This window comes from Anarhichas minor, unplaced genomic scaffold, assembly GCF_050575085.1.
Source record: "Anarhichas minor isolate MPS153535 unplaced genomic scaffold, ASM5057508v1 ptg000017l, whole genome shotgun sequence".
In the NCBI taxonomy this organism is placed as follows: Eukaryota; Metazoa; Chordata; class Actinopteri; order Perciformes; family Anarhichadidae; genus Anarhichas; species Anarhichas minor.
This window is the reverse complement of record NW_027466463.1, coordinates 2,502,569-2,516,977: the sequence shown is the minus strand read 5'-3', so window position 1 is coordinate 2,516,977 and position 14,409 is coordinate 2,502,569. Positions and strand designations below refer to the sequence as shown.

General features: G+C 43.1%; 1 protein-coding gene across 1 annotated transcript; it reads right to left on the bottom strand.

Moving 5' to 3' along the window:
• Positions 1-2,761: 2,761 nt before the first annotated feature.
• Positions 2,762-14,083, bottom strand: LOC142951440 (alpha-N-acetylglucosaminidase-like). Its single transcript, XM_076092977.1, has 6 exons — positions 13,577-14,083; positions 11,540-11,687; positions 8,630-8,776; positions 7,067-7,152; positions 6,357-6,613; positions 2,762-6,144 (listed from the first exon to the last, which is right to left on the bottom strand). The coding sequence occupies exons 1-6, from the start codon at positions 13,987-13,989 to the stop codon at positions 4,940-4,942; spliced, it is 2,256 nt and encodes a 751-aa protein (XP_075949092.1). The 5' UTR covers positions 13,990-14,083; the 3' UTR covers positions 2,762-4,939.
• Positions 14,084-14,409: the final 326 nt, after the last annotated feature.

The following is a 14,409-nucleotide window of genomic DNA, read 5'->3' as shown; positions in this document are numbered from 1 at the left end:
GAGAGAGAGTGCAGCCTCGATTATAACTCACGGCCAATCAGAGGAGGCAGTTCCCATAAAACAAATTCCTCTGAGAAGCCACTGTCTGTCATGTGACTAGTCTGTCACATGATAGAAATATTACAGAAGTGGCCTGATTTCAGGTACAGGCTTGATGCCATGTGATCATGTAAAAGCACAAGGTGAAAACCTTTTGACTTGGTGGATCATTGAATCACTCCTGAAACAAAGTTCAAAACACCAACGAGGACAAATGGTTAGAATGTTAGCTTGTTTAAGGGCTACTCTTTCATTGTGCTAGTCATGTCACATATCAAATCCATTAATCACCCCACCCTGGACCCTTTCCAGTTTGCATACCGTGCCAAACGGTCCACGGAGGATGCAATCTGCTCTGCTCTCCACCCAGCCCTCACCCATCTGGACTCAAAAGACTCATATGTGAGAATGCTGTTCATAGACTTTAGTTCAGCATTCAACACCATAATCCCACAAAAACTCATCTGCAAACTTGACCAGCTGGGGCTCAACACCTCGCTGTGTAACTGGCTGCTGGACTTCCTCAGTGAGAGGCCACAAGCAGTACGTGTCGGCAACAACACCTCGAGCAGCATCACACTGAGCACAGGGGCCCCTCAAGGCTGTGTGCTCAGTCCACTGCTCTTCACCTTGCTGACACACGACTGCACCACAACCTACAGCACCAATCACATGGTCAAATTTGCAGACGACACAACTCTGGTAGGTCTCATTACCAACGACGATGAGACCCACTATAGGAAGGAGGTCAGCCTTCTGACCACGTGGTGCAGAGACAACAACCTCCTTCTGAATAACAGCAAGACCAAGGAGATTATTGTTGACTTCCGGAGAGGCCACACCAAACACCCACCACTGACCATCAATGGTGCTGATATAGAGAGAGTGAGCAGCACCAAATTCCTGGGGGTGGACATCAGTGAGGACCTCTCGTGGACAGCCAACACAACATCACTGGCAAAGAAAGCCCAGAGGCGCCTCTACTTTCTCCGCAAACTGAAGAAGGCAAGAACACCACCACCCATCATGTGCACCTTTTACCGAGGCACCATTGAGAGCATCCTGACAAACTGTATCACTGTGTGGGGCGGAAGCTGCACTGACTACAACAGGAAAGCCCTGCAGCGCATAGTGAACACAGCTGGAAGGATCATTGGTGCCTCACTCCCCTCACTCCCCTCCCTGCAGGACATATACGACACTCGCCTCACCCGCAAAGTGACCATGATTGTGCGCGACTCCAGCCACCCCTCACACAGTCTCATGTAACAGAGTTAATGATTCCACTTGCCATCACTGGTCATTATTTGCTCATTTTACTGTGAATTTAAGTTATTACTAATCCATATCATCTTCATGTTATTTCCTCCCTTATTTCTGTAAATATCATTTACAATGTAGTATCATTAGTTTCCCACGGAGACAAGTGTGTTGTGAGCGCCCCCTGCTGGGCCCCTGCAGACTCGAGTGGTTGGCCCCGCTTTCGGTGACCAGTCTGCTGCTTTATACTGATAACTTTATTTAGCATTAGTAACATGCTAACCAACAGCTAGCTAAAGCATGTGTTTCTTTGCTTTGGCAGTTCGCGGAGCTTGTTACCACGAGGTGGGCTGTGAGACACCTGATATGATTCTGTTTGTTACCAGACGTGTCTACTGTATGCTGTCCAGTGAATAAACCGCTGGTTGGAGCCCAAAAAGATATCAAGTGTACCTGAATCAAAACACAACGCAAAAGAGAGAGTACACAACTGCTACACTCCGTAAGCAAACAACTCTCGCATCAAGTGACATCGCATGCGACAGCTGATTACACAAAAGGAAAACAGCACACAGTGTTATGATTTATTGATCATGTAATCTTTATTTGTAGATTACATAAGATGATCATATCTTATTTGTGTAACATCTTCGTGACTTTAGTTGTTGAATAAATGTAGAGAGAACGTTTGAGTACCTCAACATTGTACTTTACTTCCTGTAAATGTACATCTTTACTGAAGGTTGCAGACCTATATTATATAATATTGTATTTACAGCATCCATGTTATGGTTAATGTGGTAATGTACAATTTTGAAGTACTTGTTCTTTTCTTCCCTTTACATATACACATTACATTCAATTAAGTATTATACATAGAAATGTGAGGGTGCCATTCTGCAGAACAAGTACTTTGTATAGTACATTTGGTGATACTACATAAAAATATGAATGCAGTACTTTTACGTGCCATGGGGTATCTTTCATTTATTTAAGTGAAGGAGCTTAATACTTTCTCCACTCATCAATATCAATCACTACTAACCTTCACCATAGTTCAGTTATTACTACTGTGAAAACCCATGATGTAGCTTAGCATGTGTTACAGACACACAGCACGTTTCCATCATACATGTATGTTTTCTTCAAACAAGAAAAAAGAAGGCTCTTTTCTCAAACAGTGAATGCTGAGAAATCTGTGAATATGCTCATGATGTTTAGAAACTGTACTTATTGAGTAGAGTGAACTCTCAGCTCTGCATTCATTCAACTCATTACAAGAACGCAGGTCAAAATAAACTCTGAAATAGTCTAAAAAAGAAATGATTCTAAATGCAAAACCTACGTGCAAAGTGGTCTCCAGCTGAACAAGTATTGAATCGGACTCTGAAGCAACACTCAACAGTACAGTGCTTGGAACAGGGGGACGATACAAAACAATAACAAATAAACCACAGTGGGATACAATTCATTAAAAAATGTTTTATTTTCAAGTCCGAAATCCCAACATCAAACTTCCAGCAAAAATGTTGCACATGTGGAAGTAAATACAAAGGTCCCATACAGACCACAGGCTGCACAGAAGCCAAACACACAGCAGCAGTGAGCTAGAAAAGTGAATTACACTGAAGACAAATGTACATCACGCTGATTCAATGACTGCATTAGCATAAACATCCAGCTTACTGCTGGTGTGAGCATCAAAGTGCGTGTTCGCTTTTGCAAGTTTGTGTTTCAGCTTTTATTTACCAAAGATATAACAAAAAGCATAAGAGGCAACGGTGAGAGCTAGAAAGGCCTCCCATCTACACTCCAGTCATCAGGTATTATTTGGTTGATTTTTACCATTTATTTCACAGTGAGTTTTCTTGAGGTTTACTGTGTTAACTTTCATCCCGGGCGAGTTGTGTTTTCTAAAAGGGAGAAGACATTCCTAGGTTGAGGCTGGTACAGTAGTAGTGCAGCGTGAATGGCGATGGTTTAAAATGTCCCTTAACAACCCACAAGGCAGACAGACCTGCAGAACCTCCGTATCTCCAAACTAAGGCGTCACAGATACCAAACAATTACTGAAGATCATCACTAAGAATGTAGAAAAAAAGCTTTGTACGCAGAGCAGGATTCAGCCTGGTGATGAAATTTATCCAGATCTGACACAACGATTACACTCAGGCACTTTCAGCAGTGATGAACACATGATCAACACCACTTCTGACTGAAAGTAGTATTACAAAGTATGAGGTATGAGCATTCTCCCAAACGAATCCACTGACTGGGCACACACAAAGAACTTAAAGTTACTACGAGGAACTTCCCTTTTGTGTTGATTTTGGCGGTCCCTGTGGACAAAGGTGGTAGTGTTTATGAGCACCAGACCTCCCTTAAGAAAACCTCTCATTTTACTGAAGCAGGGGTCTGACAGTCTACCACGATCAGTCCTGGTTCGGGTTCTCCCTAGCATCCATTTCCTACAGCGGGCCCTTCAATACGGCCTGGGTCTCCGGCAGCGTGGTGTCGGTTCCCAGTGGGGACCGGAGGAGCAGAGAGAATGACCGTGGAGGGGGCAACCGTGGCTAAGTGTAAGTGGAGAGCAGGGCCGTCCTTCAATCAGAGGATCGACAGTTCGATCCCCGGCTCCACTAGTCGCATGTCGATGTGTCCTTGAGCAAGACACTTAACCCCTAAAATTGCTCCCGTAGCTGTGCCTACGGTGTGATAGAATCTGAAAGTCTTTGGATGAAAGCGTCTGCTAAATGACTGTAATGTAATGTAATGAGAAGCTCTGCTCCTGGAGGAGTAGACGCTGCTGCTCTCCTCCTCCCTCTGGAGCTGGGACTGCAGGTCAAAGGCTGCAGTGAAGCCGGATCTGGGTGGACTGGTCTCTGCTGGAGGCCCCGCTGGAGTCTGACCTGAAGGAGTTTCTGGTGAACCTGCATGACCGCATCACCGACGACAAGGATCAAGAATAGCTGTAATCTTCTCTCTAATGGTCTCGTTTACTCATGAAGGTCATTTATAACAGTGGTTCTCAACAGTGGTTATTTGTCAAGAAATAGTTCCACCACCTTACTTAAAAGCACAAAATGTCATTTTTCCAATTCTCATGGTGAAAAGGATAAACAAACAATATACACTGTGAAAAAATGCAGCTTTGGTCTTGTTTTTACTTTGGACAGAGCCGGGCTAACAGTCCCCCCCTTGCAGTCTTTATGCTAAGCTATGCTAAGCTAGGCTAATCAAATCCAGACTCCAGCTCCATACTTATCACACAGGCATGAGATTCAAATCCATCTCGTCATCTAACTCTGGAAAAGGTAATATGCGCATTTCCAAAAACGCTTTTGTTTTCAGAGCAGTGGAATCAAAAACAGTACCAAGACACTCACATATAAAATTCCATTGGATTGGAAATTTAATCAGTGTGAATGTTAAGTGAAAATCATTTTTTCTCCTGCAACGTGCACAATTATCCAAGACTGATTTTACTGCATGTGCAAAACAGATTGTTCCTGCAAAATTCAGGCTGTTAGATTTTCTACATCAAAACGTTTTGGGACAGCCATGGAAAACTGGAGGTGGAGGAGGACATTCTTCTTGCTGCGACTTGAGGTTCTTTTCTCCAAAATGGTGTCTCTGCTCACTATAGTGTCTTCAAGGCCTGTGGGTAGTACTTGAGGAAGATCCTGCGGGCGATCTCGTACGTGTCTCCCTGAGGCTTGGTTGGGTACGTGCGGCCGTTGTAAATGAATCCCTTTTCTACCTGGAAAACCTCCTGGTTGAAGGCGTCCTGCTTGAATGGTCGTCCGCTGTCCAGACACTCTACCAGGGTGTGAACGAAAAGGCCCCATCGCTGGGCGTAGTAGTCCTCCATAAGGCCTCCCCACTCTTTGCTGGCGTAGTCCAGAATCTCACCACTGGGACCCCATAGGGTCAGCTGGTTTCTGGCGTTCATGTCGTAGAGCTGCGCCTCCTTCTCATCTAGGGCTAAGGATCGGGCCCGCTCCAGCCATGTCCCCAATAGGAAGTTGCGGTCGCTGCTCAGCAAACGATTAAGTTCAGGCAAGAGATCATTAACCAGCACCCCGCCTGCAATCAGCAACTCTGGCAGCTTTTGTTTCCAGAAGGCCTCTACGATATCCTGGTAAAAGGAAGTCGTCAGGACTTGTAGGACCTGCCGAGTCACATCCACGAGGTCGTACCGGAAAGTCTCCTTGGACATGAGAGATGGAGCTGCCTCCATAATCAGTTTCCAGGCTTTGTACAAATCAGATGGGTCATACCAGACACCAGAATTCATGCGAAAAGAGGGCCGGTGCACCAGTGGGCTATGGTTGTGGTTTCGGTAATGTGGCACTGTGCAGTTGTAGACGCTGGCAAACAGGAGCCTCCATGCGGCGGTCAGGTTCTCCTGTGTGCTGCCGTAGCGGCGTATTGCATACAGCGACACCCACTTGGACAAGTTGACGGGCTCCTTGCGCCACGCCAGCTCGCTCATCAACTCGAACATCACAGGATTCTGCTCGATGCCCTCCGGCGTCATGCCTATGCCCACCAGGGTGGAGTTTGGGAAGTGTAAGGCTTTGAAGGGCCCTGAATTGATGCTCTCCACTGTGCCAAATAATCCACTGTTGCCCCCAAAGTTTTGCAGCATGCACCAGATGAAGGGCTGTCCGTAGAAAGACTTGGTGTAAGAGAAAATTGGCTCGGTCTCTGCAAACAGGTCCAGCACGATCATCCTTCCGAGGGGCACTCCGTGTAGCAGGGCCTGAATCTGAGCCGGCTTCCAGAACGCTGCGTCACTGAAGAACAGCCAGCCTTGCATCAGCCAAATTGCCTGAGGATCGACTGGGGAGAAAAGAAAATGGAGATTTGGATGAGGGACAAGAAGGGCACAGTTCTCGAACATGGCTGGAAACCAGCAGTGTGCTGGGGGGGTCACACATGGGTCAACAAACTAGGGCAATTATTGTACTTGTTACCCAAAATACCAGCACTACGACCACTATTGGATTTAAAACTTGCAACGTGAACTGGATATTAGTCACTCAGACACTCACCTGCAGTCATTGAGGCAAAGACAGAGCGACTGACTGCAGACAGGTAGGTGGGGTCAGAGGAGGGTGGATTCATCTCATTGAAGGTGTCAGTGTTGTAGATGTGATCTGTACCAAACTGCTTGACCACTTGAGACAGATAAAGGGAACCGATCCGGAGGAAAAGTGGGTCGCGAGGGTCTAAGATGTAGGAGCACGAGTAGCTGCAGTTGAATCGAGCCCAAGACTCCAATCTGGTTACATTGGCTTCTGGATACAGCCTGAAATACAAGAAACACTTCAGAGACCCAAAGCTTTTGACCAAAATATTCCCTAGCCATATCCTCACAGACTCTCAAAAGAATCAGGAAGTGGGACACAGAAGTGGAGTAAACAGAACGTACAGACTCTGGAAGCAACCTAAGTTGAAGAGAAATGCCCAACTTAATCTTCCTAGATATGTTTCCTCAAGGCTAGAGTATGCATGAAATTAACTAGTTCATACAAAGTGTCTGAAGGCAAAAATGTTTATACCAAATCTGTATGGCCAAACTCAAAGACACGGAGAGAAGCTCATTATAGAGAGGGGCCAATGAGAATAACAGCGCAAGTTCAATCAACATTTAGGTTGATAGGACTTGAACCAGGTCTTTAAATATCACCATTGGTATCAGCCTGTATATAATTCTGATATATAATTCTGAAATGTTGGAACATAAACAAGCTTGAGTCACCTGAGGATTCCCTTGGGAATGTTCCCAGAGAAGGCTGGCAGCACAGGAACCATGCCAAAGGATCTCATGCGCTCTAAGATTTTAAACTGCAAAACAAGAAGAAGTCGTGAGAGGATTCAGTCCAAGGCAGCTGGCACACTGAAATTCATCAGCAAACATTTTAAACATGCACATGATTTTATCCACAATAATAGATGGCCTTTAAAAGAGATACAAGGCCTTTAAAAGGATAAGTGTGGTTAAACGACAACCTGGGCCTCATTTTGGCCATTACTCCTAGTCAGAAAGGGCAAGAAACATGCAACAGGCTGGAAACAAAAGCCGCAGGGTGTTCATAGTTACTCGGATGTTTTCAACTAACAGTTTGGATCATAAGTGTAGTTGTGTTTACGCTGTTTTTTCTGTTCAATGAGGGTTATCGGCAACATTTCAGTTGTGTTCATGTGTCACAATAAGTCATTTGAGTTCAGGAAGTACAATAGTTGCTTGGGTGTAATGTAAGTTAAGTGAGTTTATTATGTTTCCTCTGTGTTAATGAGGAGGAAGTGTTCATTTTAGTTAAAATGTGGGGTACAGTGTTATTATATCGCCAGCTACATTTGTAGGCAGTAGATCTGGTGGATGGCCAGTAGGTGTCAGTGTTGCGACATCAGCAGTGTCTGTGACAGAGAGCCAGAGGGAAGTCTGCGTGAATACTCGAGAACATGAGAATCTCTGAACAGGATAGAAGAAGAAAGCGCTGAGAAGCGACTGCATATCTAAACGTATGTCTTTATATTTACAGGTAAGCTGGTGATGTTATTTAGGTACCCCGGGCTAGTAGATACTGTATGTTGGTGGCAATGTGTTACGTCTTGTAAATGTTTATTTGTAACAGGATTAACTGTGTAAATTTAGCTAGCTAGCAGCTAATGCAAGATTGCTGACCGCCATTGTAGCAGTAGGAGCGCGGGACGGCAGCCGTGATAATGAGCCCCCGTCGCTCATATTATTGTTTTGTTACTACTGTTTAGTATTAAATATGGTGAATAGGAGAATCTCTGAAAAGCATAGAAGAAGAAAGCGCTGAGAAGCAACAGCATACCTAAACGTATATCTTTATATTTACAGAACCATTTTCATTAAATGTGTAGCACCAGATTGAGCCTGTGTGACATCATTCTGTGCACCGCTACATTCACCTTTAATATTACCACCAAATAAAGAGGTTTAGATGATCTGGCCAACCTGGGGGTTTGTTTTCACTATGTCACTGCGTATCAAGAGCTCAACTGATGCTTTATACAAAGTGAGTTACCATAAACAATAGGAATGACAACGAAAACCCAAGTGTCCAAACTGAAGCCACTATATGCAGAAAAGCGATGTGGTTACAGTTCCTTTACATTTTTCTGAGTGTCTGTCAATTGAAAACTAAGACAATCCATGTAACAGCTGGTGCAGTCTACGTGCTGCTTCCAGTCTCAGGGTTTAATGCTCCCACTCAGTGGTGCCAGTCAGAAATGTCCTGATTCTACACATAGTGGCGTCCCACTGCGTTGACAAGCAAGGAGGTTTCAGTACTTGGAGGTAGAGCTGGTTCACATGCCAGGACTGTGGCAGAGGCCCACCGAACCTGAAAAGGTTTCCCATACGGTTCCAGGCCAGAAACGCCGCGCCCGAGAAGAACTCTTCAATCTCCGTGTGGTTCAACCCAAGAGCTTGGTAAACCTGAAAGGGACACAACAAGTAGATGAGTTGACGTCCGTCCACATGCTGCTGCACATATCAATCAACATGTATCTGCTTCTAAGACATTAGGTTGCACAGGTCAAATTGAGATATAAATTATCTTCCTGCTCGTCTTAAAGGGGAAGACAAAGAATTCCAATATGGTTTTTCTATGGCCTAGTAAAGTTTAATGTGAACATGAGCTAGTCTCTCTCAAGGCCAGAAACCAGAGAAGTAAGTCAAACTAGAAAATGCATTTCCTGCTGAAAATGCGTTGGAATGCTGAAAGCTGAAATGAATTGTAAAAAAATAGCTGAAAAATGGGAGACTACCCGTCTGAAAAATGTTGAAGCCCGAAAGCATTTAAACTGCACTGCTGAAAACCCTTCTAGTTGAAATGTCTCACTATGGTGTCTGTAGCTGAAAGTATGAGAAGAAGAAGAAGGCTTTGAAAGTTGAAGAAGTTTAACAGGATTTGAAGATTTTTCTCCATAGAGATCCCATTCAAAAGAAAATTGCAAAAAGCTTAATATTTTAAAGAATTTAAAGATTACAAATATGAAAAGTCATATCACCCCTCTCCTGAAAGAGCTGAACATTTTGATATTCGAATGGTTTCTGTGACTTAAGAAATGTCAGCAGTAGTGATATTTGTAGTAGTACTAGAAGTTGTAGTTGTAGTAGAAGTATTATTCGTAGTAGAGGTATTAGTAGCATTAGAATAAGTAGTAGTAGTAGTGATATTTGTAGTAGTAGAAGTTGTAGTAGAAGTATCATCAGAAGTATTAGTATTTAGAAGAAGTAGTAGAAGTAGTAGTATCAGTAGTCGTAGTAATAGCTGTAGTAGTGGTCGTAGTATTTAATATAACAGTAGAAGTAGTAGTAGAAGTAATAGTAATGGCAGTATTTGAAGTAGCAGTAATAGCAGTAGCAGTATTACTAGTAGCAGTCGTACTAATAGCTGTAGTAATACTAGTACTGGTAGTAGCATGAATAGCAGTTGTAGTACAAGTAATAGCAGTAGTGGTAGTAATAATATTGATGGTAGCAGTAATAGTAGTAGTAGTAGTAATAGTAGCAACAGCAAAAGTTGCAGTAGTAGTAGTAGCAGCAGTAATACTAGAAATATTAGCAGCAGTAGTAGTAATACTAGAAATATTAGCAGCAGTAGTAGTAATTGTCGCAGTATTAGTAAGAGCATTCATTATTTCAACAAAAAAGCCTAATTTTGAGCTTAACATTTAAATATAGTTAATCCATGCGGCTTTTATTTTGAAAGGGTGGGGCTGGGTGGGGGAGAGAGGAGGAGTCAGAATCAGAAAGTATGAAACACACAAACAGGTTATTAAATGACAGGCTTCATCACAAGCATTCCAGTTAGAATCCACTCTGTGGGGCTTTTATTTTGAAATGGGGTCATCACTAATTAGCTTAATCAGAAACACCTGTGTCCTTGCAGCCTTTTCATGGAGATAAAACAGGGAAACACCTCTCAAACAAATGCTCAAAACTCCCATAACCGTAGCTCCTATTGCTCCGATATTAATAAATGAGGAAGGATGAGTTGAAGAACAGATCCTGTAAAAATTGTGTCTGTAGTGTAAAAAAATGTGGCTGAACTGGCGATCTAGAAATGGGGTACCGTGTTCTGTGGAAGATGTTTTTGAAGCAAAATTTAACATCGGTCTCTATGGAGCAGAAAGTTCCACAGTCAATTGTCTACGACAAGGACAAGATTAGCTACTTTTAAATCCAGAAATGATGCATGAAGAGTGAAGATTGTGGACACAGTGGCAAAACACAAATATTTTTTTCACAAGAATCTCAAGCTGCACTTCACTCTAGCGGTGACATCACGCACTCTAAGCTGCGCAATACACACCCAGAAAAGTCTGGGTAAAGTCAGAAAAGGACTGAAAAAATCAGAAAAGTTAAATTGCTGCAGTTCAAAAAGTATAAAAGATATCAAAAAGCTGAATCATGCGGCAATAGATCAGGGTTTTCTAAACATTTTAAAGTTTAAATGGTGTCTGTAGCTGAAAGTATGAGGAAGTAGAAGGATTTGAAAGTTGAAAAAGTGTAAGAGGATTTTAAAATATTCTCCATAGACATCCCATTCAAAAATAAATTGCAAAAAGCTTAATAATTCAAAAAGTTTAAAGATTATAAATATGAAAAGTCATAGCACACATGAGCTGAAAGAGCTGAATTGTTGGAATGCTTAACAGCATTCCAACAATCAAGTATAAAGTGTACAATGAATGGGAGACCCACACAATGTCTGTTCTAATTCTATTGTAGTGCTGTCAGCTGTGAAACAGAAAATGTAACATGTAGTCAGAGCATTCCCCTGGTGCTCAAGGACATCTCTCCCAATTCATGGTCTATGGAGCAGCTCCACACTTTATACTCGATGACTGTCTTAGACCATAGAAATAACATGGATGGATTTAGAAAATGAGAGTAGTTCCTCTTTAATGACTCTGTCCTCACATCTCTCAGAATTACTTCCCCTTCTACTGATTTTGCTTATTTCTCTGAGAATAACACATCTCTGAACTTGCTGCAAAACTTAACTATGTAGCTGCTTAACCCCTGAATCAACATATAAAACTTTCCTGCCAAACGTGATCATTTTAGAAGGCTTAACAGGAGATGATGGAACATACATAACACTGATGCTAAGAGCCGTCTTTACCAGCGTTCTTGTGGTGTAATGTAGATTTTGTAAAGAGCATGATCACTCTCAGTCTCTGCTCTTACCTCTTGCCACAGGGCTTCCTGGCCAGTGAAAGCCAGCGGCAGATTGATTCCATTGAGTGCCATCCAGTCGATCTCTCTCTCCCATCTCGGCCAGTCCCACCACACAGAGGAATAGCTAAAAGTGCAGACGTTCTGGTAATACCGGAATCTAGATACAAACACACAAATATATAGTGTACTATAAAAACGACATGTTCAAATGAGATAAAATACCTAACAGTGTATGCAATAAAGGGAATAATAATAATCCTAAACCCATTACTAAACTACAAACCACAAAGCTTAAGTACTTAATGGAACAATGCTGAGTCGCAGTGTTTGGACAGTGCAATGCCCCACATTAGCTAAAAATCAAACGATGACTACGAGGCTTACAGAAATTGCTGACTTTAAACCGTGGATGTACAATAATAACTGGATACGGTCGCTCAGCCTTGCTTATAATGTTGCCCAGTGGCCACTGGCGGTATTGCAGCGTACATTTTCCCCAAAACGAACAGTTTCACGTGTGTAAACTGATGACAGGACTCCTCCAGCTGCAAACAAGTCATTAATGCGTCTTTCTATTATGAATGACTATGTGATGTCGATGTACAGAGAGACAAAACAATAGAAAATGAACTGAATGTTAAAACCAAGTTGACAGATCCAGTTTCACAATAGAAGTCACTAGTTTACTCATTACACCTACTCCAACATTTATGTGTATTTATGATCTGCATATTGCTTGAGATTCTAGTAACTGTCAATTTTTCTTGAAGTTGTTGTCACATAACATGGCGTATAGTTCAAATAACACCAGCACTGTTGTAACCTAAACCTATAGTTTCCTGCAGATGGTAAATGGCTAAAAGTTATAGTCATGGGAAAACTAAAGTGTGCCATGCTTGCCATGGCTTTCCCAATCGAACGACTGTGCACATGACATAACTGGGGCGAGCTGATGCAGCACTAATGCACAACAGATAATTGAAAGGAAAGGGTCCTTTAGGCTGTGGCACAAGTGTCCATAGTGCCCACAATAAACAATGAAAAGTAATGCATGACCCAGCCGTGGGTTCTGTTGTACCGCGCTGCAGCGGAGGGGGCTGGGGGTCACTGTACAGACAATTCAAACACATATGGAATGGTATCCTCTTTCACAAAGGTTGACGTCACAAGTTCTCATGATGAATCCACTTTGTGGGTTTTCTTTTTTGCTGGGAAGTATGGAAAGTCAGGTGTTCTTAGCTGCTCTAATTTAAAACAGGAGCTATCACAGCACCTCTATGACTCTCATGGCAGCTGGTTATTCAGGAATTGGGACTTTAACAGGAAGGGCTCCTCTATCTGGTGAGGTCTTGTGGCTGCCACTGAGAGGAGGTGGTGCTGGTTGCTGGTGTTTTGCTGATGTCAGTGAATTTGCAGTCGGAGCTTACACACAGAGTATTTACTGAAATCAGAGGAACACAGAGTGTGGCACCTTATGTATTTATAGCACATGTAGCTTATATTTGTAAAGCTCAATAGCCCTCTCTCTCTCTGCCAAAATGGAACAATAATACTGTCATATGAGAACAATCCTACAAAACGTTTTGCAATCATTTAAAGTATCCATCTATCCACCAATCTATGGAGTCTATACTACATTATTAGTTTACTAGAGATGCATTACTCTATAAGAAGCATTTTCATTTTCTTGATTCAATAATTCATTTTTAATATCTCGTCCAAGTTAAGGTCCTCAGAAGTACCTAATAACAACGTGAAAGTAATGTAACGTCAAAGGTGTACTTAAGTACAGGTCTTGAGTAAGTGTTCACACCCCGTTACTCTGAAGGTCTTCTGTTAACTCCGACATGAACAAAGTAGTCATTTGGCTGCTAGTAACTGATGTGTCGTAGTTTGCATACTCATTCGTGAGCGGGTGTCGTATTGCTAAACTTTGCGAATGTGAAAAGTCGAACATTTCCACTGAATTTCAGTGAGATAAGCTCTGCTCGGTGTCCTGGAAACGTGCATTAACGTACGAGCCAGTATACACGGCGGGTCACTGACCTATGCGGGGTGTTGATGCGCAGGACGCCGGTGAGCTTTGGCAGAGGACGAGGCATATCCAGCTGGTCACCGGACCAGGAAACATGACAGTTGCAGAAATATTTCAGATAGTTGTAAATGCCGGAAGCCACGGCCACTCCGGTGCTGCCCGTAGCGACTATCTTGTTGTCTTTAGTGGACCTGAGCTCACACACATCCAGGCTGTCGTTGGAAAGGCTGCTGTTGACCGACACGATGAACTCCGTGGACCTGGTCCCGAGCAGGCGCTTCAGAAGCTCCGCCACCGCTCTGCCCTGCGCCTCGTCGCTGGCTTTCGGTTTGATGTGGTCCAACGAGGGGAATTTACAAAAGGCAGTTACAAAAAGACAGAACACGACGACCAGGACCGGAGCACAGCTGCTACTAGGTGACATTTTGAACAACCGGTGAAGTGAAGCCAGAGTTTCCCACCGTAGCGCAGGTTTAAAAGCAACTCTATTTCCTCATTTGCATATAACCAGGAAGCGCTGCTTCTGCTGGCCAATCAGAGAGAGAGTGCAGCCTCGATTATAACTCACGGCCAATCAGAGGAGGCAGTTCCCATAAAACAAATTCCTCTGAGAAGCCACTGTCTGTCATGTGACTAGTCTGTCACATGATAGAAATATTACAGAAGTGGCCTGATTTCAGGTACAGGCTTGATGCCATGTGATCATGTAAAAGCACAAGGTGAAAACCTTTTGACTTGGTGGATCATTGAATCACTCCTGAAACAAAGTTCAAAACACCAACGAGGACAAATGGTTAGAATGTTAGCTTGTTTAAGGGCTACTCTTTCATTGTGCTAGTCATGT